The sequence below is a fragment of the Vairimorpha necatrix genome, chromosome 2 (assembly GCF_036630325.1).
Source record: "Vairimorpha necatrix chromosome 2, complete sequence".
Taxonomy (NCBI): domain Eukaryota; kingdom Fungi; phylum Microsporidia; family Nosematidae; genus Vairimorpha; species Vairimorpha necatrix.
Window position 1 is genome coordinate 1,300,191 of NC_088817.1, and position 25,976 is coordinate 1,326,166.

The following is a 25,976-nucleotide window of genomic DNA, read 5'->3' on the forward strand; positions in this document are numbered from 1 at the left end:
ACTTATCTGATTCAGGGGTAAAAAAATTAGTAACTTAAGAATAACTTACTTTTTAAAATTAATATCAGTAAAATTTTTTAGAAAAATTGATTATAAATTAAATTCAGTTTTTAAACAAAAAATTCGACTAAAAAAGTAGCCACATATTTGAATTATTTTAATAAAGGTAGCTTTGGCACATAAAAATGTTTTTTATTTATTTTAACTTTTTGTTGAATGTAAAACTTTACAAAGGAAAACTAAAAAATCAAAAACACAACGTGTATTACTAACATATTAATTTATTTATTTTTATTCATTATTTTATTTACAAATTAATGCCAATAAAATAGATAAACACGGCAATCTCATGGAAAAACAACGGAAGTGCCAACTTTCTACTCATTTCACACATCAGATGAACTATAGTCCGCGGAGCAACCAATAAATCAAATACAAGTTTAAACATAAAAAAATGACAGAGATGAACATCATAAAGGCGAAAGCAAAAAATAATTAATAAATGGTTTCTAGATACAATTTATGTAGCATTTTAGAGCTATAATTGTATACATTGAATACAAGTCCAGATCCATACTGAAACTTGCCCGGAGGTGGGGTACTTTAGACCCCCCCCCTTTGAAGCGCTTCAATTTTTTTTTCGAACCCCAAAATTGAAGTGCAAAAAAAAAGAGGAGCAAGAAAGGGACAAAAATTTCTTATCACTTTAAACATTAAAAATACAAAATAAATATATATTTATGTACACAATTATATTTTAATACAAGTTTTTACAATAATATAAACCAATAAGCTAATTTTGCCCTTCTGATTTTTTAGAATTGGGGACAAAAACGCTCCCCTCTGAGAGTGTTCACTTTATAATTTTGAACCCCAAAAACGAAGTGCAAAATAAAGGAGAAGCAATCATTAGTACTCAAATTACTTGCATCTTCAAACAGTAAAAATACCAAATAAATATATATTTGTATACGAAATTTAATTTAAAAAAAGATTATAACCATAAAACTATATAAGTCTTTATAACTTAACATATTTAAATTAAATTTTTTGATTTAACAATATGTGTAGATCGTTGAACATTTATTTAAATTTTCTTTTATAAATAATATTTATAATTTTAATTGTTGGTTTATTATTAAAGTAGATTTTTGAAGAAAATCTACTTTAATAATAAACCAACAATTAAAAAAAATTGAAAAAATAAGAAGGGCGAAAAAAGACACAATACTTCAAATGATTATTATAACTAAATCTAAAATTAATTTTTGTATAAAAGCATATATTTATTTGTTATTTTTAATGTCATAAGTGATAAGAAATTTTTGTCCCTTTCTTGCTCCTCTTTTTTTTTGCACTTCAATTTTGGGGTTCGAAAAAAAAATTGAAGCGCTTCAAAGGGGGGGGGTCTAAAGTATCCTTCACCCAACTTGCCCTGTTAAGGAAATAAGTTATATAGTGACATGCCTATTGAGAGTTTAAAAAAATTTGAAATTTGACAGTAAAATTTTTAAAAAATTTATATACACACTCAAGGGTGTAAAGCACCACTTGACGCCCTTTATAGATGTTAAATATCTTTACCGGACATCAGCAATTATATAAACAAATATACTCCCGATATAAAGCCAAGAAAAGGCTCAAACTCATAGACTTTTAAGAGCAGAAAAAAGGAAACTATCTAAAGTAAACAACAATATCATGCCGGCAGCCAGAAAAAGTCTAACAGAATATTTGACCATAGTTTTTTTATAAGAAGATGGGATATATTGATCCAATATCGTCTCTCTTAATCAATATATCCTTATAAACACTTTTTTTTCATGTTTTAATGTTAAATCGTTTATCCTTTGAAGAATAAATTTTTAACGTGAATAATGTATATTATTTAATTCTCTGGTTTAAATGGTAATCTATAATTCTTAGAGAATGGTTATTGGCATAAAATTACAAAAATAGTGCCCAATATTCTTAACGCTGTCAATAGTATTTTACTTTCTATGCCTTTATTAATTGTTTATTGCTATGTTAAACACATTTGAGACATTAATCGTGTTTATAATATTTTAAGATTATCTACCTAACTTTTTAATACAAAATACGTTCATTTTCATTTTTAGAAATTTCTTTTAATTTCCAAAGACAATTAAAAGTAAAATTTCTTTGTTGTGTTTTTTTAAAATGTTTCAAGTCATATATTACATCGTATGATCTTAAAACAAATTCAAATTCGTCTGTTCAAGTATTGTTGCTTTGCGTTTATAAATTTTAAATACTTTTATTTGAAAATTTACTAATAAAGGTTACCGAAAAAACTCATTTAATGTTTCTCCTGTTGTTTAGGGGGTTACGTCATATAATTTTCCACATAATTTTAATAAATGATAAGAAGAGAAATTCATGCAAATAAATTATGTACAATACGTATTTGACAATCTTTCTCTAGATTTTCGTCCCGATATTGCTAGTTTCTCGTTCATGCTGCGTATTTTCTTGAAGATTGCGCTATTAATATACCTAATGACTTGTTCACCCAAATCCTTTTTATTGTTATAAATTAACATATGCTACAATTCAATTTTTCACCCTTATTTTTCATATATGTGCTTCGCAATACTTTGATATTATACACTCAAAAGATATCAGCAAACTTATTAGCTAGGTTCAACCATGAATTGAGCATAAACTATTAATTAAGATATATTAATTCATCAATTTTCCGATTCCGCCCATTGTTAATTATCGAAAAATTGTATGTTATCTTTTTATCTAGATCCTTTTCTTTTTTATATATTAAATAAAATTTGGTCTTTGTGGAAAATTCGGTTAAATCTTCTCAAATATCTACCAGAAATTACAAGTATCTGTCTGCGGCCATCTCTTGTGCAGAATGGTTTATAAATAGTTTTTTGGCGATATAACAAATTTTTCGCACAATACAAGAAATGTAAAGATAAAAAATCATAGATTGTATTCGAGCTAAATAATTCTTTACATTTATTCCAATTTTTAATGCGAAATGAACAACAATTATAATTTTTTAGACGTGAGTTTATTTTCTTTACACGGAGTCATTTTTCTTGTATTGTATTTAGAAGCCGTTTTGTGATTAGTAGGTACATTGCGATGTCTGAATTAAATCGAGAAATCTTTTATTCAAATTCTATTACTCAGAGTCCAGAGTAAAACTTTTTTACAATAAGTTTCGGCTAAAGAGAACTTACAGCCCCCGCATTTGAGGCGCTACGATTTTTTTTTCGAACCCCAAAAATGAAGTGTAAAAAAAGGAGGAGCAAAGAAGAGACGAAAATTACTAGGCACTTATGATATTAAAAATACTAAATAAAAATATGCTTTTATACAAAAATTAATTTTTAATACATGTTTTTTACAAAATTATAAACCAATAAGCATTTTTTGCAATTCTGATTTTTTAGAATTGGGGACAAAAAACGCTCCCCTCTGAGGGCGTTCACTTTATTATTTTGAACCCCAAAAACGAAGTGCAAAATAAAGGAGAAGCAATCATTAGTACTCAAATTACTTGCATCTTCAAACAGTAAAAATACCAAATAAATATATATTCTTATACGAAATTTAATTTAAAAAAAGAATATAACCATAAAACTTTATAATTCTAAATAACTTAACATATGTCTTTATTTATCATAATGGGGATAGAAATTATACAAATATATCACATCCCCCCCTCAAGACGGTTAGTCTCATCTAATTTTCACATCTACCCCAAGCATACCCTTCAGATCATAATGTCTCTTCTTCACAAGCCTACCATTACTAAGTTTTACAATATAAGAATCCTTTCCACACTTTTCAACAATTTTTCCTGTATCCAAAAATCTTCCTTTTTCATACTTATTAACACCTGCCAAATTTTCTCGTTTAGCTATTCTTACCAATTGACCTTTACTAAATTTTTCGATCTTTCCCTTTCCAAACCTATTACAATATTTCCCTATAGGGCTATTTGCAAGCATTACGTCTCCAGTTTTATCTTCAGTCGCTTCTAATGGTGTACATTTTATTCCCGTATGATAGCTCTGATTATATATATCGATACTTTTATACACTTTACCTTCAAAAGTTTTCGCATCCGACTTTAAAATACTTTCTCTCAAAGTTCCTATAACACGCTCTACTCTTCCGTTACTTCTATGCGCTTCTATACTTACTTGTCGGTGTATTATATCGAGATCTCTACAAAATTTTCTAAATTCCGCGTTAATAAACTCCTTCCCGTTATCTGTAATAATTTCTTCTGGTTTCTTCCCTTGCTCACATAATCTTTTCAAAAATCCAACAACATTATTACTTGACTTGTTATTTATAACTACTCCCCATACTCTACGTGTAAAATAATCGATAGCAACTAAAACATATTTCTTCTCATTTCTAAAGTCTATCAAATCTAATGCAACCTTCTCTAAGTATCTCGACGTATCTACAAATTCACAACCACCCATATTTTTCCTGTTATTATTAAAAAACGGTTTATTTCTTATCTCCACCAGTGCTTTGTGATCCGTTTCTATCTTGAATTTCCTACCTCTTAACTCGTATTTAAATTTATCAATGCCCCAATATATCGCAAGCATTTCCTTTTCTGATATTCCATATCTTATTTCGGTAGGTGTTAGCTTTTTAGATGCCCATTGTATAGCAACCCATTCCCCATTCTCATTCTTCTGAAGTAACACCGCACCCAATCTCAAATTGCTAGCGTCTGTTCTTAGTATGAACTCCTTATTATAGTCCGGTAATCTTAGTCTTCCCATATTTCTTAACACATTTTTCATTTTAGTAAATTCCTCTTTCATCTCTTCCGTAAATTTCCACGAATTGCCATTTTTCTTCAAACTATCTGTCATTTTCAACGTCAGCCCGGCATAATCTTTTATAAATGGTCTGAACCACCCAGTCAATCCTAGAAACCTCCTCAATTCCGTCAAAGTTTTTGGATCCGGATACTCCAAGGCTTCATTTTTCTTTATTTCGTCGGCCGTCATGTCTATTCCATTCAGCGTCACACCTAATAATTTTACTTCCGCTTGTCTAAACTGTATTTTCCCAATATTTAATTTCATTTTATTTCTCTTAATTCTTTCTATAACCTCTATTACTAATTCATCGTGTTTACGTTTATTGTTGGCATGTATTACTATATCGTCCATGTATACCTCAACACCATTTCCTCGCAAATCTTCAAAAATCATATTCATCGTTCTCTGTAGTATCTGTGGGGAATTTTTGTATCCCATCACCATACTATTCCATTCGTAAACTTTTTTATTGAATTCAAACGCCGTCTTATGTTTATCTTTTTCTTCGATTTCAAAATGGTAAAATGCTTCTTTGCAATCAACAACAGTAAATATTATCGACCCTTGCGTAGCTCTTATTATTTCTCTCATATTCGTTAGCTCATACGGGTCTTTCTCGACTAAATCATTCAACCCTATAAAATTACTAACTACTCTTACTTCACCACTTGGTTTAAGTATCGCTCTTATTGGGTTTCGCCATTCCGAAGACGATCTTCTTATAATTTTTCTATTTTCTAAATCATTAATATATTCCTCAGTCTGTTTGATCAAAGCCTGTGGGATCGTCTGTCCCTTTCTGACTATCTTCTTACCCTCTGGAGTATCTATCTTACACTTCTCTAATGTACAATAACTTATAACCTCATCTCCTTGTTTAAAAACTTCTTCATATTCCGCTTTGAGATCTTCCAACGTAAATTCCCTCTTCAGTAATCTTCTTTTCGTCTCTTTATTGCTCGCATATATTCTTTCTTTATGTCTTCTATCACTATTATCACATTCCTTTAACTTAACTCGTTTTGTCTTTCCACTTGGTTTATATTCTTTATTATCATTACTGCTACTACAACTTTGGTTTTCGTCTAAATTTAAGTACTTATTAAACTTTTTATTATTTTTCTGATTATTGTTCCTTCCTAAATAGCAGTTCCTAGCCATATGACCAAATTTACCACAATTAAAACAATTCCTATTATTTCTTATTTCTTGTACTGTACTCCTTAAAACTAAATCTTTCTCTTGAATTTCTTTTCTCACAGTTTCTCTAACATTCTCAGCTATGACCTCCATAAGTTCTCTCCTATTTTCTTCTTCTTTTTTAGTTCTTTCTTCTCTACATATTTCCTCCTCTAATTTTTCAATTATTTTATAATATTCGTCCTCTTTACTAATTCTTTCTACCATGAAATTTTTTATTTCTTCACTTCCTTCCATAAATATTCTCTGCTTCCACAAACTGATTTCTACTTCCTCCATCTCCAACCTATACATTATTCTTCTAACTTCCTTTATTAACTTTTTGGCCTCTAGACCACAGTCCACACTTGTAAACTGACGATTCGGTATCGCCCCCATGTCTTTATTTATCATAATGGGGGATAGAAATTATACAAATATATCACAACATATTTAAATTAAATTTTTTGATTTAACAATCTGTATAGATCGTTGAACATTTATTTAAATTTTCTTATATAAATAATATTTATAATTTTAATTGTTGGTTTATTATAAAAGTAGATTTTCTTCAAAAATCTACTTTCATAATAAACCAACAATTAAAAAAAATTGAAAAAATAAGAAGGGCGAAAAAAGACACAATACTTCAAATGATTATTATAACTTGTCAGGCTGCAGACCTGCACTGACGATACGGCTTCCAGTTAAACAATAATAATTGGACCTGTCAAACATCTCGAAGTAGTGTAAACAAACATTGAACATTTGACATGCACAAACTAAAAGTAGGAAAGGTGCATGTCACATGACGTACTACTACTTTAGTAGAACTTTGGTTTCTTGTTTGTTTGTTTACATCTTAAAGAGTTTGACAGTTAATCTAATTAACTATTTAAACGGAATTTACCCCTAACCCACAATTCCGATGAGCAACAAAAAAGATAACAACTTAAATAAATATGTTAACTTAGACTCACCCTCTTCTACTTCGGATCAGGCTACATGCCGGATCACAAATGGCGACAACGAAGAGATTTGTAAAGAAGAAAATATGGATTCAATACTCTTAAAATTAAAAAATTTAATGTCAATGGAAAAGTGGATAACTTTTCAAGGACTAAAAACTGAACATCCAAAGACATTTTTAGGGCAATTCTTAGAATATGAGAAGCAATGGCCTCAGAGCACCCTATATGCAAAAGCGACTTCAATGCTTAAGGGAAAAGCCGAACTATGGTTTAGAGCGAATGAAGAATCGATGCTCACATATAAGCAATTTGTTGAAAATTTTAAACGTAATTTTATTAAAAGAGAATCAGAAATAGATAAAACTGAAAAGTTCTGGGACCTAATCAGGGAAGGCCCAATTCATCCAGATATGCTGTCATACAGTTACAGCCTACATATATACGCTGGACAATCAGAATCCTTATTTAAAAGAAGTAAAGAGAAACTCAGAGATTTATTAGATGACGAATACCTTCGCGATGGTATAGAAAGATGTCATGATTGGAACGAGTTAGAGGAATACATAAAGTTAAAAGAAGAAAGATTAAACAAAAAAATTCGAATCTTCTATAAAAAACAATATAAAAATAAAAACGAATATAAAAATAAGAATGAATATAAAAATAAAAATGAATATAAAAGTAGTGAAAGAAAAATAGACTACAGGGGCAACGAGACAAGAGTCAGCCCCGATTCAAAGCCTTATAAAAAAGAATTATTTAAAAAGAATGAGCAAAAGAAAGCTCTAATTATCTCAGCAAAACTACTAAAAGTAAATGATCGAAGACCAAGAGTAAAATTAAATTTTGAAGATCAAGTTATAGTAGCATTATTGGACTCAGGGGCTAACGTATCAGTTATACGTAGAAAAGAAGCGGAAGAGCTGAGTGATGAAATTCTAAAGGAAAAAGGAGAAATAAAAGGTTTTAATGGAACAAGCAGAGTGATAGGCTCATGTAAACTTAAAATAAAACCAAATAATCGCTCAGGAGCGGAAACAATTACCTTATTAGTGGTGAATGATATGGAGGAAGCGATAATTCTTGGAATAGAAGAAATCGAAAAATTAAATATGATAGACTATATCCCAATAAATCAAAAGAAAGTCGGTAAAAAAAGATCAATACCTAAGAAAAAAAGGATTGTATTAAACGCGGAAGTTACTACAAAGAAGGAAGATAGTAACCCGGATTTGAATGAATTAATTAAGAACATCAAATGTGAAAACACACTGTTAAGAAAGAAGTATACACACACTCTTGAAAAATATACTAAACTATTCTCTGATGATAATTCTTTAAATAATATCGAGATCGAACACGCGATCGAATTAGTAAATGGAGCTACTATGTCTCCATGCCCAAAGTATAAAAGATCCCCGGAAGAACACAAGATCATTCGAGAAGAAGTTAAGAAATTTATTGAAAAGGGCATAATTGAGGAGAGTGAAAGTCAGTATATATCACCAGTGGTACTAGTAAAAAAAAAGGATGGAGGTATTAGGTTTTGTATAGACTTCCGACGATTGAATAAAATAACAATACCATATGAATATCCGATACCAAGGATTGATGAGACCCTGGATCAACTACAAGGGGCTAAAATATTTAGCACAATGGACGTTGAATCGGCTTATAACCAGATATCTGTAAGGCAAGAAGATAGATTTAAGACTGCTTTTTACACACGAGAAGGAATCTATCAATGGAGAAAAATGCCTTTCGGGTTAATTAATGCACCCTTCACATTTCAAAAGATCATGAATAAGTACTTTGCGAAATATATGCACAAATTTGTAACAATATACTTAGATGATATTTTAGTATATTCAAACGATCATGATAGCCATCTACAACATTTAGAGACTATTCTGAGTATTATTAAGAAGGTAGGGCTGAAACTAAATAAGAAAAAATGTCAATTTGTACAGGAAAGTGTGGAATTTCTTGGATTTAGTGTGTGCAACGGAGAGATTTCAATACCTTCGCAGCAAAGGATGCGTTCAATCAATTGGCCCGAACCGAAGACAAAAAGAGATGTCAGGGCTTTTAATGGATATTCTTCATTTTTTAGCAAGTTTATTAATAATTACGCAGATAAAATGAATCCATTATACGATACGATTAAGGGAGCTAAAAATTCAAAACTGAAAATGACAGAAGAAGCTTTGCAAGCATTTAATAATATGAAAAAGGAAATCGCCAATGCATCTGGCTTGAAACTACCAGATTTTAGAAAGAAATTTTACTTATATACAGATGCATCAAAACTGGCATTGGGAGCAGTATTACAACAAGAAGATGAACATGGAGAATTGAGACCCATTATATGCATCTCAAGAACTTTGAGCCCAGCAGAAATTAACTACACGGTAACTGAAAAGGAGTGCTTAGGTGTAGTGTGGGGAGTTAAAAAACTACGAGTTTATCTGACACAACAGTTCATAATAAGGACAGATCATCAAGCATTAAAATGGCTACTAAATCTAAAAGATGCTACAGGTAGACTAATGAGATGGATATTGACCTTACAAGAGTATAAATATATAATTGAATACATACCTGGAGAAGAAAATGTAATGGCCGATGCACTCAGTAGAATTGTGATGATAGCATCAAATACTCAAGAAGAGGAAAAGCTATCCGCCGACGAGAAGGTTCGAGTAATACTAAAAAGTCATCACGAGTGCGGACATGGCGGTGTTGATGCAACATACGTACTCACATTGAGAGAAAAAAATGGAAAGGCATGTATAAGGACGTGATCGAAACGATAAGAAGATGTAACATATGTAATCGACATTCACGTGGGGCCACTAATTTACAGAAAATCAGACTTCCACTGATGAATCCCCTGGATAGAATAGGGATAGACCTAGTAGGTCCTCTGCCGAAAAGTTATAATGGAAATAGATACGTAGTAATTACAACGGATTATGTAACTAGATGATGCGAAGCAGACGCAATAAAATCTAAATCTACAAATGTGATTGCTTTATTTATACTAAAGAAGATAATTTGCCAACATGGACCACCTAAGGAAATATTGTCTGATCAAGGCACGGAATTCACGAGCAGATTAATAAAAACTATATGTGGCATGATGAATTGTAAGAAATCGTTTACTTCAAGTTACAACCCGAAATGTAATGGGTTGGCAGAGCGCACTAATCAAACCCTAATAGGTAAACTAGCTAAATTAGTTGATGGTAGGTGGAAACAGTGGGATGAATACCTCCCCTATGCGATATTTGCTTACCGAATATCTCCAAGAAAACAATCTAAAAGGTCCCCGTACGAACTTTTATATGGGAGATTGCCAAATATGTTTCTAGAGGCCAAGTTAGATGATAATATCCTTGAAGATAACGGCCTTATAGTCGAGAGATTAAACGAATTTCGTAAATTAATGATAAATGAAGAAAAAGAAATACGCGCAAAAGAAATAACAAATGTTAAGAAGGGTAGAAGCCTTGACGATATTGAAGAAAATGATTACGTAAGAAGGAAAAAACTGTTAACTGAAAAAGAGAATAAGTTAGATGCAAACTTTGATGGAATCTATAAAGTCATAAAAAAAGGGAAGAATGGAAACTATGAAATTGAAGGTTTAAATGGAATGCGATACTCAGTGAATCGAAAAGACTTAATGAAAATTGAATAGTCAGATCCAATAGATTGGATTCTTTCGAAGGAGGGGAGAGTGTCAGGCTGCAGACCTGCACTGACGATACGGCTTCCAGTTAAACAATAATAATTGGACCTGTCAAACATCTCGAAGTAGTGTAAACAAACATTGAACATTTGACATGCACAAACTAAAAGTAGGAAAGGTGCATGTCACATGAAGTACTACTACTTTAGTAGAACTTTGGTTTCTTGTTTGTTTACATCTCAAAGAGTTTGACAGTTAATCTAATTAACTATTTAAACGGAATTTACCCCTAACCCACAATTCCGATGAGCAACAAAAAAGATAACAACTTAAATAAATATGTTAACTTAGACTCACCCTCTTCTACTTCGGATCAGGCTACATGCCGGATCACATAACTAAATCTAAAATTAATTTTTGTATAAAAGCATATTTTTATTTAGTATTTTTAATATCATAAGTGCCTAGTAATTTTCGTCTCTTCTTTGCTCCTCCTTTTTTTACACTTCATTTTGGGGGTTCGAAAAAAAAATCGTAGCGCCTCAAATGCGGGGGCTGTAAGTATCCCAGCTCCTAAGTTTCTTATTGTTGACGTTGTAAATGTCGTTCCAAGCTTTAACTAAAATTTTCCTAATTATTAAGTTCTTTATACTGAATTTTAAATTCGTGTATCTTCTTATGGCCAAGCATGTTTCTTTGTCTTCTATTAAAATTGTAGCTCTTTCATGATACGTGTTTAGTTTCGGGCGCAAAGGTCTGGGCCTTGACTTTCCTATATTTTTATGTACTGAATGCGGGTCTATATCGTAGAGTGGGTAAATGTTTTGTACCAAAAGTATGCTTAAAGTCGAAATTTAACAGATTTGTTCGAATTTCATTCGAATTATAATTTTTTGAGCCATAAACTTTTTTCGATATTATTTTCAAGACTATCTTGCACTAATGTTATGCCTGGAGGCACTTGAAAGTTGTTAAAAATCTTTAAGACACACTTGAGGCAATATGTAGCTAATGTATGAAATTTTACTAAAATTGCCATATAATCTACGAATCGTCCTGTGATAATTCAATTAACCTCAGGAGATCGGTACATATACTGCCACGAGTTTAGTATTAGAAAATATGGGATTTCTAAGCATCGATTGGAGTTTTAAGTAATCATTTTCTACTTTTCGAATCCCTATTCATACTTATTTGTATGTTTTAACGTGTTTACCGGAAAGCTTGCCTGTGGCAAAGAAGCATTCAATAATGCTACGGTTTGGAGTGCCGTGAAAACCGAAGTTTAGATAGTTTGAAGGAAAATATTGTTTATTGTCACAAAAAGAGTTTGGCTTATCTGAATTAAGAAGGAAGAGTGTTTGTTAGTGTTCGAGTGATGTACCATGTTGTTCATGGATTTTCTTTATTTATATTACATGGTAACCAATAGAACAGAAATGTGATGTGACTGACCATAATAACTGACTATCATTGATCATTCCTGGGAAGCATCAACGTTTTAGTTCTCATTAATTATTTATAAATCATGTGGTATGATCCGCTATACCACAGTTTTGTATTCGTTTTATGAAAAAAAAGCCTATACATAACATAAACAAAACTCCTATGATCAACTTCATGTTTCTTTAGTGCTATAAAAAAATTTATGAAGCACATAAAAAAGATTTTAAACACCAAAAAAAATTAGGGGGAGGGGTTGAAGAAGTACGAAGAATCGATGAAACGGTTATGATAAAAGGAAAATTTATCAAATCGCTATCGGAAAGACATAACAGTATATTTTACTTGGTTGGGGATAAAAAACAGATTAAGATTAGAATTGGAAGTGAAAATTATCTTAATTGGACCATGACTATACATACAACGACTTAATTTTTTAAGAAATACATAAAAACAAAAGCGTTTTGTGTAACTGATTTGCATAAATTCTATTTCGCTTCAATAAAATCTATCAACGGCGAACACGGCATTGTAATTCATGACGAAGGCCCGAAAAAAAGCTGGAGAGACTATAGATTCAATAGAAGGGTATCATTACATCTTAAATGTTATAATAATTAGAAAAGAGGATAGAGATTGTGCTATTCTGTTTTTTTTTAAAAAATGTAATTAGATTAGAAATAGTGCAATTTATAAAAAGATCCAGAGTTACAAAGTTTTTATTTAAAAATATTAATTTTTTCTTGTAATATGATGATTTTGTTATTTGTTTTTTTTTTTGTTAAAGAGAACTATCAGCCCTTGCATTTTAGGTGCTACGATATTTTTCGAACCCCCCAAAATGAAGTGTAAAAAAAAGAAACCCTGAAGAAAAGAAAGAAATTCTGGGCGCAATCTATGACCCCTATATATTTCCAACCTGTGCAGGCGTTGGCCCCAAGGATTTTTACCCCGTACAGGCGTGACCCCTATCAATTCCCAACCTGTGCAGGCGTTTACCCCTAGTATTTCTAACCTGTGCAAGCATTGAACCCCGAGTTTTCCTTAAGAAAAGCCCTTTCTAAATCATATCTCAATTAGAATAATAAATACTAAAATTGGATTAGAACCCACGGCCCATACGAGGAAACACCTAAGCATGCCACTAGACTATAGCATACTAAAAAAACATAAAGTTTTATCATAAAGCAACACTTAAATTATTTAATTTGATATATAAATTAATGTTTTTTTGTCGTTAAAAAATTAATCTTTCTCCCAGAAATGCTGTTGATTATGATGATTTAACATTAATCTTACAAGGCAGAGATAATGAAAATGTTTTACAAAAGCAACAAAAAAACGGTTGAAACAAAAAGCTGTCAATTACCTTCTTATAGATGGGGCACTATATTTAAGGGATGAGGTCAATGGAAACCATCCGAAGGATTTCTATTGTAAACAGCTCGAAGCCATGGAAGTTGAATGTAGAGCTTTCCTCCAGCTTCATCACAGGGGCGTTATAAGATTTGAAGCATCATGCAATAAGGTTTTTTTAAAATCCCTAGGGACATTATTAGAAAAGTCGTCTTCACATGCATTGTTTGTGGACAGTCGCAACCGTTAAAAAATAAAGAGCGCCAAGCCATATTGCGGGCTTTAAGCCTATAGAACGCTTTAATCGATTTAATCAAAATGACGCGCTATAAAAAGTTTATCAAGGGGTATTGTTGGATTTTAACAATAATTGATGTGTATTCTAAGTTATCCTGAGCCTTTCCATTAAAGAGTAAAACGGGAAAGAGGGCACAAAACCCCTAAAATTTTTATTTCACAATATAACTGGTCCTCCCAAGATCCTTCAAATCGATAATGGGAATATATTCTGCAATTCCCATATATAATAAACTTCTTGCAGACTTTGCTATTGTTCAAAAATTAGTAGGCAGCGTCACCAAAAATCAAACTGGCAAATAGAAAGGTTCAACCAAACTTAAACTCGCACTATTCAAAAACATGTTTTGAAGAATTTTTGCATGCTGTTGATAATTCTAGAGCCGAAGATGAAAAGTAATGGCTTTAACATCTTAATAGAGTCGTATACAACTATAATTTAGCCAAAAATAGTGCGACAAATCAGGTTCCCTTTAACCTATTTTTAAAAATACCAGAATTTAATTCTGTTTTTGTCCAGGATGGTAACGAGCCTTTAGATGATAGTATGAAAGAAGTTGAATTGATGATTGATGCAGAAAATAAAAATGAAGTTGAGATTGGTGTTCTTGAAGAAAAAACAGAGGCTGGTGCAGTTGAACAAAATTACCTTGCAAGAATGGATCGTCATTCGTTGGTTCATATCTCAAAAATATACTTTTAAAATTACGGACAAGGTAATTGTAGCTAGAGACTTTGATAATAATATAAAAACAAAAAAACTAAAATTATCTTCCTTTTTTTTCAAAGAAGTTACAATTGCAGAAATTCTCCAAACAACCGAGTGAAATGTGAAACTGAAGAAGGTACACAGATTTGATATGTCTAGGCTCAAAAAACTCTAATATTAAACAATCGATTTTAAATTTGTTTGTTTTTGCTTTTTATTTCTTATTATTTTTACTTTCTAATGGGAGGGGTCAACGCTCGCGCGCCACAGTCATTTTTACCTATTTGCTTTCATCAAGCTCTATAATAAGATTTTCGCCACCAATTTGTTTTGTTTTATTTTTATACTTCTCGAAAATTTTAAATTTATATAATTTTTTAAGGATGTAACTTACATTTTAAAGATTACATCCCAAAATTCTTGATATGTTGTCATTTTATAGCCGTTACCTATAAATTTATAAGTTTTCTCATGCGTAAGTATTCTACTTTTGTGTTTGTAAATAATAGACTATTCCAAACCTAAAATAAATATCTACACTTCGGAGCCTTTCATCTTAAGAAAGCAGTTTACTTTGTTTAAAACTTGTATACCACCCATATTGTATACGAAGTTGGTTGTATTTTCTTTTTGTTAGTGATATATAAAAATCTACAATATCTTCGTAACTCAGCATTTACTTCCTTTTTTTAAAAACGAGGCAATTTTATAAAAATTTTGAACTCCAATTTTTTTTACACTAATGCTGATATTAGCCCAGCAAATACTTATAATTTGTAGTTGAAAAAAAATACATATATAGATATGCAGATTTATTACTTCTTGAAAATACACTAGAAAGCATTTGATGTAATATTGAACGAGATTAAAGAGAAGAACATAAAATATTTTTTCTCCTAGACAATCGACATAGTTATACATACATTATTTTTAATATAATATTTATCATTTAAATTACGGTTATAAGATCGTATATATACAAACAAATGCGTACAAAAAAAAACCCATAACAAATAAATAATTTATATACATCGTTTATTTTTTTTAATGTTTTTTAATTTATAATTATGTTTTCGGCTCATCACCTCACAAATATTTTTTATGCGCTTAGACAAAGATTCTTTTTGTTTATAAAAGTCCTCAAACTTATAAACCAAAGACAACAAATCATATAATATTTCAATTTTTTTTTCATTCTCGCATATCGTTTTGTTATTTAAATTATAATAAATTATTCTAGTAAAATCTGATAGATTGATTTTATTTAACGCGGTTTCTATTTTCCAATAATCTAATGAGAAATAAAAAAACAGTTTATAATATTCTTTACACACACCTAAAAGTCTGTTTGGAGGTATTACGAAATTGCATACCGAGATTACAAAGTTTAATGAATTGATAATCAATTCATTATGTTGGCTTTCTAAGCAACTGACTTTATCTTTTATAGAATAGGCGTACGTTATCAAGTTCTTTTCGTAAAACTCAAATTTAGACTTCAAATAATTTCTATTAATTTTTATTGTTTTCATTTCTTGTTTATTTAATGTAAGTTTTTTTCTGTAGTTTGGTATACGCGAAATAAATAATGCTTCTTCATCTCTTAAAGTCTCTAATGTGATTTTTAGATCTTTTAATCGTTTATCTAATAAAAGACCATTATTTATTGCAGGAAACGTAAGCTTATTATTAGTTTCATTCTGGATTCTCTTACTGGCACGATCTATGGATATTGATTCGCCATTAGCTATAGTTGTCGATGATATGTCATTAATAATTGCATTGTTTTTTTCTTGGAATGTGTCGTCATCTATTAAACCTTCCTTTGCATTATAATTACCGCTAGTGTCATAAATAATTGGATATTTTCTATCCAAAAATGTATCTTCATGTGCTTCTTGCTCATATATTCTTTGACTTTGTATAAAAACACGATCGGTATGTAGATTTACATCCTTGAGATTTTCTCCGCATGATAAATCACTATTGTTGTTATATTTACTTCGCACATATGTGATATTGCGATATCTTTTTTTTTGTATTTGTTCATAAATTGAATCATCACAAAAAGCATTTTGATTATCTTGAGATTTCTCTCTTTCATGTGATGAAAACATCGGCCTCTCGTCAGTCGTAATTGTTGTACGTTCGATATCATGACTTTCTCGATACATTGGCTCTTGGGTTGATAATTGCTCGTGTGTTTTACTATGATTAATTACTGCGCTACAAAGGTTATTATCTTTTTTATTGTGTGTCTCGCTAGATGTTTTTTTCTTTTTATAACTAATTATACCACAATTATAACCAGGATTTTCCTCGTGTAGTATATTTTTTTGTGTTTTATATTTGTTTGTTATAGACTTTCCTCCGACGACACAACCTGCATTACTTTTTTTCTCATGAAAATTTTCACTAGTATTTACAACTGTATTTTTTACATTCGATAAATTAATATCAAATTTTTTATTATTATAATAATACGCTTTGTTTATTTTGTCACAAGTGAAATTATTATTTGTTACATGGTTCTCTATGCCAGAATCAAATTGATAATTTCGTTCATTAAAATTCCCATAATACGTTAAATCTTCATTCACTGCATTTTTTGCTTCAGATTTACATTCAAATTGACGATTTTTTGCGACGTCTAAATCTTCATCAAATAAGTCGCGGAATGGTATATTTTTAGTAGAGACACAATTATAATTTTGAATATATTCAATCTGGTGACTTTCCTCATGTGTATTATCAGTATTCATAATGTTTTTTAATTTTTCTCCTGGAATTTTCTCTTTATTAATTCCTAAAATAGTCTCAATATCTTCTCCGTTAGATAAAACCGAGTCGATATCTTCATGTGTAAATCCTAACAAAGATTCAAGATCCTTTTCATCAGAAGATATATTTATCTCAGTGCATTTTAGCAAAGAAATAATTAGTAACATACTTATCTGATTCAGGGGCTTAAAAAATTAGTAAATTAAGAATAACTTTATTTTTAAAATTAATTCAAGTTAAATTTTTTTAAAAAATAGAAAATAAATATAAAACAGTTTTTAAACTAAAAATTCGACTAAAAAAGTAGACACATATTTGAATTATTTTATAAAAAGGATCTGTGTATATTAAATATTTTTTATTTATTTTTACCTTTTATTGAAAGTTGAAGATGAAACCATTCGAAGAAAAACCAAACACAAAGGGCTTAATTGCGTCATGCCTTATCTTTATTTCATTAATCATTTTTTTTACATTTTTGCCACAAATCAATATAAACGAAACGGAGTTATAGACTAGAACTCATACCCAAAACATTTTCCTGGCACTTTACATAGTGGATTTACCATATTTCGCGGAACAACAAAAAAATCAAAAACAAATTCAAACATTATATATTGCAGTTGAAAGAATCATAAAAGCGAGAGCAATAATATAGTTCAAAATGGGTTCTATGATACAACCAATGTAACACTTAAGGTCTTAAATTAAATGGGACAGGTGAAGTGGCCGGGTCATATAAACTGGCCTCCCTAGCTAGTAATTTATAGTGACAAGTTTATTTAAAGCTTCTTTTTAATTTAAAATTTTTCTAGGTCAATGTCAACCCCTCATATATACACTCAATGTTATAATAAACCCAATTGACGACTGCTTCTTAGATGTTAAATATCTCCAACGTGTCATCAGCAATTAAATAAATAAATATACGCAGGATATAAAATCAAGAAAAGGAACAAGCTTGTAGGCCATAAAATAGCGAAAAGAAGGCTCTTAGCCAAATTTCGAAGCCAATGGTTCCACTGAGCAATGGCTTAGTTCAAATTCCGGGGGCGCCAAAATTGTTTCTACTTCATAATTTAGTTAAACCAACTCAGATAATAAAAATCTTACGATAATCATTAAGTTGATTTAATGAAACTTGTGTGTGTCCAGCCGCAAGGGGTTAAAGCATCTAGTGTAGAAACGCACCTCAAAACCAAAAAACAGTATCCCCCTTGTGCTTACAAAATGATACATAAAAGTATCTGATGTGTACGGCCCAGTTGAACCCCTTGGCAGGTGCATTCTAGGTCGGATCTAGAGCTAACTAAGAGACTAGACGAAGTTGCGAAGAAGGTCTTTTGGACCATATTCTACAAGATTCTGTAACATGGTGGCCGAAACTGTGAGAGAATGTTGGTTAACGCAGCACAATAAAAATCAGGGGTCTTGATTTGGCGGTATAAGGTGCCTATATTTGATACAGAAAATTAAGGTCCTTTGATTAGTACGATGGTGTCTCTTCACAGGTTCAATAACAACTTGTTGTGCAGTATATCTGCTGTGAGGTCACTCTGGATGTGATTTGAGGTATAAATGAAAAATAATTATTTGGAGCCAATGTTCAAATGGGACGGCGGAGCTTGCTCCACTGGCAAATTATTCAATGTGAAAAGGTGATAAAAATTTTACAATGACAATTGGATAAGGATCCCATCAAAACCAACTGCCCCCTATGTGAGGTTGCACGCTGCTTCAAACTTGAAAAAAAAATTAATCTTATAGACGTGAGTTTTCTATCACAGTAAATATTCCTGTATTATACATAGTGTCTGTTTTTTGTTTCGTAGGTATTTTACAAATGTTTATGATAAATATAGCATCTTTAATTAATATATTTTTGAATCATAGATTTGTGCAACGTTTTTTTTTTTATAATTTTTATTTGTGGCAGTTCTACGTATTGTTGTAGATTTTACTTACTTTTCCCGATTATTGGGACCTTTAAACTAAATTTAATACGGTACATGATCGTTTAGAACCTGTTTTGAAATTTTAAAGGACTTCCTTTATAAAATGGCAAAATTGGCAAAAACAATGTTTGATGAGTCAGATGAGCTTTTTAGTGATGAAATGTATTTATACATGTGAAACAAAGAAAACTTTATTTTATGGAACATTTGATACTGAATAGGCGTGCGCCTTGTTTGTTTCTGAAACTAGTAGAAACTGCTATTTCCTTGAGGTAATACAAGATGATGTATAATCTGTTTCTATTATGATCTCTAATCAATGGGTAGCATATGAGGCCACATTAAACAAGCAAATGGATGAAGCACAGTACTATGGATCACTCCATCAATGCTGTAACGCCTAGCGGCGATTCTGAGACATAATATCAAATAATTTAGTTGGTTTTGGCTCATTTCTAAATGAAATATTCGATCTAGACATAAACAAAGACGAACACCATGTGCACCTTTTACAGTTTCACTAGGCTTTTCAAATTCCCAAAAATCTCCGGATAAATTCTCTTTTATCACATTTAAAATAAATCATCAAGTCCCTTTTTTTATAATTTTTTTATTTTTCCCTTTTTTTCAAAGCGGGTTCATTTTCACAAAGCGGGTTTTAAACGGTCATGTACCTTTTATGATTTTAGACCATTATCAGTAGTTTAGCTTCTATTATTAGCTAGCAATTTATCCATAGATAGATAAAAATTTTATTCTCTGTAGTTTAAATAAATAAAGGGGTTCAGACACACTACTGACATACATTTTATGGTGCGCCGCCTCTCTGGTCGCTCGACTTGTTTTATTAGTTGGTAGTATCTAAATGTTTATTGGTTTTTAATTTTCAAGGCAACTTATACAACTGAAATTCGTCCAGCATATTTTATTTTAAATAAGTGTTAAACTTATACTTTATTAGTAAGAAAGCTAGTTTCTTGTACAGCTTTCAATATTATGACACTATATACTAGAGTAGACATCTTGTTATTCGTTGACGATGATGTATTTGTTTACGCCCATGACTCTGCCGTGATTGAGATATGACGGCCCCGAGGTTCGAGTCTATGAGTCTTACTTAACTGTACGAGGTATAGAAAGGATGTCGTGTGACACATTTGGTTCAAGTATCTATAAATTTTGTCGTCTTCTTTTTTACGCTTCGACTTATAAAAAATAAATAAAATCTTTGCCTAGAGGGTAAAATACAAAAAAATAAAATCTTTGCCTAGAGGGTAAAATGCGAAAAATAAAATCTTTAGCAAGAGAGTAAAATGCAAAAAATAAAATCTTTCCTAAGAGAGTAAAATGAAATAAAATCTTTGCTTAGAGGGTAAAATGCAAAATGTTTTATTTCATTTTCTAACACTAAATTCATTTGATCAAATAAAAATGCTCTTTTATCAAAAATGACTTTATTCAATAAGATCATTGTTAATTTATTTAAGCAATTTCTTAATTATATTATTTTGTATAAAAATGTGCTCTCCTTATAATTAAGTAGAATGATATAAAATCTAAGAAGTGATAAAAATACCAGACGACAACAAATAGTCAGTTCATTACATTTACTAGTGCAATAAGAAATTACAATACTAGGTCTGAATCCTGTTCTTTATGCGTCTCAAGACAATGATTAGTGGGCTTTTTAGAAGATAGTATTTGTCATATTGTTCATTACCCTCTTAGGCCAATTTGCTTAAATACTTTTCTTAAAGATGTTTGATTTCCAGAAGTGTCAAATATCTCATTTATTCCAAACAAATACAGAATTCATTATAACTGAGAATTCTGATGATCAGCTTGGGTTTACCGCATGACATAAACTAGTGCTGAATTTTATAGCCATTAGATTTATAAATTTGACTTAGAGCAATAAGTCCAGAATATATTCTAAAATGTTAATATTGAGATATTAGTTGACTCACAACAAATCTTTCTTTGGCCAAAGTGCACTTTGGCTCTTTCTTTTCGTTCTTTTTACCCCCTTTAAGATCTCAATGAAGAGTCAGAAATATCCACCCATTTTAATTCACAATCTCAACATAGAATTAATTAGTAAACTCTGCTCTTATTTATCAATCAAATCCTTAAAAAATCTCTCTAAATCTTCCTCCTACATCTCCCGCCATTTAAATTCAGACTTGAATTTCTGGCAGTCTGCCTGTAAATTAAACTTGCCCACTGTGCTCGAGTGTAAAAATGTCTTAAAAACCAAGTACAAGTTATTTAGAAATATCAAGTCAGGATCAAATGAGTCATCTTACACATTTATAACCCACCAGAAAGATATTACTTATCTTAAGATACATGATAAATATGTGTACACATCTTCTGATGATACGACAATGAAGCAGTTTAGTTTCAGTGGTGTTTTAATTAATACTTTTTTGGGTCATAAAGGGGGTATTTGGAGTTTTAGTGTGGATAAAGTTTTAGTTACTGGCAGTACTGACAAGACTGCTATTATTTGGGATATGGCGTCAGGGATACCTCTTCATAAGTTGAAAGGACACACTAATACTGTCAGGGTAGTCAAGACATATGGGGATTATGTCTGCACAGGAGGCAGAGATTGTTTCATAAGAATATGGAATTTGATAGGAGAGTGTCTTTTTATTCTAAGTGGTCATACGTCATCAGTAAGATGTCTTGATATAAACAGAGACTTCCTTCTTAGTGGATCTTATGACGGGTCAGTGGTCTTATGGGACTATAAAAAGGGAAAGAGGTGTTTCAATTTGGTATCTCATAAATCTAGAGTTTACAGTGTTTTACTGGGTAAGAAGTATATTATAAGTGGGGGACTTGATGCTTTCGTCCATATTTCTACATTTGATAATAAATTAGTGACCAGATACAAGTGTCATGACATTTTAGTAATTTCTCTTAGTTTTAGTCATGCCGAGAGATATTTAGTAAGTAGTGCGGCGGATAATATCTTAGTAAAATGGGATGTACTTGATAATAAGAAGGAGTATACGATAAATGAGAAGTGTCTGATTACTAGTCATTTTATTTATGAAGAGTTATTATTTCTTACTACTATTAATGAGTTACAAGTTTATGATTATGAGACGGGGTTATTTATAAGGACAGTAATGAAAGCAGACAAATTCATAAAAGTAGAAATGTATGAAGATAAATTGATAGTAGCATATTTATTACAGAAGAATTATCATATTAAAATATACACTTATACCAATAATTCATAAAATAGATTTAATATGAGAATATATTTTTTTCTATTAGATTTACCCCATGTTGGAAATAAAGAAGAAATATCTCGAAATGATAGACAGTGGATTTAATTTGATCTTAGAGAAACTTGAGCCATATTCTAATAATATCATAGAAAACGAGGGATCTATAAATCTCTCTATAAGTAAAATAGGGGAATATTTATTTAATAGACAACCTTCATCCTTACAATTATGGGGGTCTTCACCCCTGACGGGGCCAAGTAGATTTAGAATGGAAGAAAAGGAGTGGATTCATGAGAAGAAGAATATTCCCTTAAAGAAATATTTAGAATTAGAAGTATCTGACATATGTCAGAAAAGGAATTAGATTTATCTATATATTATATATATATATTATAGATGAATCTATATAATATATAGATAAATCCTTATTATAGATAAATCCATTTATATTATAGATAAGTCTATATATTATATATATATATATAAATCTATATATTAATCTATATATTATAAATAAATTTATATATTATATTTAATATACTATATTTATATATAATATATAAATACATAAAATAAATGGTATACATTTAGATAAAAATCTATATAACTTGGCAATGCACTATAAATTAAATGGTATTTAACAACTAGATAAAAATCTATATAACTAAGCGAATACACTATAAAATAAAAATTATAACATTTTTTCTATTTATTGTTCAAAATCTCTTATATACTGATAATAACTTCTCTTTCTCTTCTATACTCCTCATCAAAATATAAAAAGACTTCCCCCTCTTAAAAGCACTGTATAATTCACAGGACACATCTCCCAAAATATAACAGGCATTATGGACTACCATCTTACAATCCTTACACTCTAACCCCTGGTCACTTACCCCATAAAGCACTTCATTGCAGTGCTCACAGAGGGTCCCAGGGGGGAAAGTCTTGGAAGAAAAAAGATGATTATTAAATTCATACAATTTTACTGGGTCTTCTTCTTCATCTTCTTGAGGAAGTGTGCACTTCCTTGCTGTCTCCATTTCTCTTTCTAGCTGGGAAATCTTCTTAAGAGTCCCTTCATACTGAAGCCTGGCCTCTTCTAATTGTCTCCCTTGTAGAAGAGGCATCATATTCTCTAATCCCGACTTCATACTCATTTCTATCTTGTAATCTCCCTCTAGAGACTTAATACTTCGTCTACTAGAAGAACTAATAGACTTGACTGACTCAGAAATAAAAATAATCTTGAGAATTAGAGATCTATTCTTATATGACTCATGATACATCTCATTATTCTTCAATTCCTTAATATACACATTTCCAATGTGACAAGATAAATCATTTATATAAAACATATCCTCAAGGATCCTTATTACAGATCTAAGCTTTTGTTTGTCTACAAACAAATTGCAAATAAACTCAGAATTATAGGAGACTGGCGTCTCTTTATTTTTACTGGATTTTATACTCTTTAATTCTTCCTCTAATTGTTTCCTCATTTGTATTTCTTGATTAAATTTCTGCTGGTATTCTTTTACTTCTGACGTCAGCATCCTGACTTGTTTCTTGAGATTATCTGTATTTACTTGTTTATTTTTATTTAGAAAATATTTTATATTTCTAAAATTCTCTTCTAATAATTGTGTCTGGTTATAACACAGTAAAAATTTACTATTTATTTCATTTAATTTCTCAGAATCATAATCTAAGAAATTTATCTTTATATTTTTATTATTCGTAATTTTTAAATAATCTTCAGAGATGGATTTTCTCTCTTCTATAATTTTATTTATGTTTTCTATTTCTCTGCGTTTTTCTTGTAATTCATTTTCAAGGCTAGAAAATTCTTCCTTTTCATTTATTAGATTTTTGAGTAAATTTTTATATTCTTCTGTTTTTTCTTTTAATTTCCCCTGTGCTTCATTTATTTGTTTTTCTATATTTTGTAGTTCATCAGTCTTTTTTATTAGATCTTTTTTATCGTCGTCATTTTTACATGTATTCATTGATGTCTCGTTTTTGTTATTTGTATTCTGGGTTGACTCGTTTTTGTTATTTCTTATTGTATCTTTCTCGTCATTATTATTTAGTACTTTGGTATCTCTATAGTCTTCTTTGATGATGTCTTTTTCGTCTTGTATATTGTTAATATTCATTTTATTAAAAGTACCTTCTAAATCTTGCGAGACATTAGTTGAGTCATCAATTTTAATTACTTTTCTTAAATGACTTACCATTTTTGGATCATATGAAAATCCTACAAAATCTATATAATTAATCTTCTCTGATTTCTGATTCTCCATCTCAAATGAAGTGTCCATGAAATTAGATGTATCTAATTCACTACTAATCTCAGGTATAAATGGTGGTATCATTTCTTTTACATTATTCCAATCTACTCCTTGAAAGAATTTATGACTTTTTATTTCTTTAATTCCTAATCTTTCTTCTTTTTTACATATCAATTTACTTATTAAATCTTTTATATCTTCAGAAATCTTAAATGGATAAGTAAAAGACACACTTGTGATTTTCTTATAAGTTTCTACAAGTGTAGCCGAGTAAAAAGGCGTAGCACCAAATAACATTTCATAAATTATGACTCCTAGAGTCCAGAAATCTATATTTTCATTGTAGTCATTTTCTAATTGACCAGATTCTAATATGTCAGGGGAGACGTAGTCGGGTGTGCCGACTACGTAAGAAGATCTTGCTATACCATTTTCCATTTTTATACTACTACCAAAATCGGCCAATTTTATATGACCATCTTTGCCTATTAAAATATTATCTGGTTTTAAATCTCTATGAATCCATCCTAATTTATGAAGTTCATCAAGTGCTGCTACTAATTCTATAACATAAAATCTTACCCAATCTTCTTCTAAGACATCTTCTTTACTCAATAAACCCATGAAATCTCCACCAGGTATAAAATCCATAAAATAATATAAAAAGTCGTCATCTTGTAGTGTCATTTTTGCAGAAACAAGCCACTTTGAATTTATAGAGTCAACTAGTAGAGATTTCTCTGCCATAAATAAGGCAGTGTTTGGTTGTCTCAAAATGACATCTTTGGCTACACGCTTCATAGCATAAATTTGATCTTTTTTTACAAGAAATACTTCCCCGTATCCTCCTTTTGCTATAGTTTTGAGTATTTCAAAATCATGGGGATTTGTTTTATTTTTTATAAGGTGGTTTAGGTTGTCTATGGGTAAATGTGTGTTTGTTTTGTCTATGCATTTGTAGACTGTTTCTATACAATCACCAATGAGATTTAGTGTTTCTTCGTCTGTATTTATATTTTCACATTTTTTTTGTGTTTCCATGGGGGAAATATTTTTTATAAATTTATGCATTAATTTTTCTTTTTATGTTTTTTTCTGTTCATGGAACGTTGTAAAAAAATAAAATAAACAAAATTAAGATTAATTGAAATTTTCTTATTTAATTTTTATTTGGAAACAATATAGTGCAATTTTATTTATGCACATTTAAA

General features: G+C 30.4%; 4 protein-coding genes across 4 annotated transcripts; 2 read left to right on the forward strand and 2 right to left on the reverse strand.

Moving 5' to 3' along the window:
• Nucleotides 1-15,512: 15,512 nt before the first annotated feature.
• VNE69_02250 (uncharacterized protein) lies at nucleotides 15,513-17,438 on the reverse strand (the record flags this gene model as incomplete). Its single annotated transcript, XM_065472804.1, has 1 exon — nucleotides 15,513-17,438. The coding sequence occupies one exon, from the start codon at nucleotides 17,436-17,438 to the stop codon at nucleotides 15,513-15,515; it is 1,926 nt and encodes a 641-aa protein (XP_065328876.1).
• A 3,827-nt stretch (nucleotides 17,439-21,265) lies between these two features.
• VNE69_02251 (F-box/WD40 repeat domain-containing protein 7) lies at nucleotides 21,266-22,480 on the forward strand (the record flags this gene model as incomplete). Its single annotated transcript, XM_065472805.1, has 1 exon — nucleotides 21,266-22,480. The coding sequence occupies one exon, from the start codon at nucleotides 21,266-21,268 to the stop codon at nucleotides 22,478-22,480; it is 1,215 nt and encodes a 404-aa protein (XP_065328877.1).
• Nucleotides 22,481-22,526: 46 nt separating this feature from the next.
• On the forward strand, nucleotides 22,527-22,835 carry VNE69_02252 (frataxin; the record flags this gene model as incomplete). The annotated part of the gene is made up of 1 exon (XM_065472806.1): nucleotides 22,527-22,835. One exon carries the CDS (start codon nucleotides 22,527-22,529, stop codon nucleotides 22,833-22,835), a length of 309 nt encoding a protein of 102 aa, XP_065328878.1.
• A 352-nt stretch (nucleotides 22,836-23,187) lies between these two features.
• Nucleotides 23,188-25,806, reverse strand: VNE69_02253 (Rho-associated protein kinase; the record flags this gene model as incomplete). The annotated part of the gene is made up of 1 exon (XM_065472807.1): nucleotides 23,188-25,806. One exon carries the CDS (start codon nucleotides 25,804-25,806, stop codon nucleotides 23,188-23,190), a length of 2,619 nt encoding a protein of 872 aa, XP_065328879.1.
• Nucleotides 25,807-25,976: the final 170 nt, after the last annotated feature.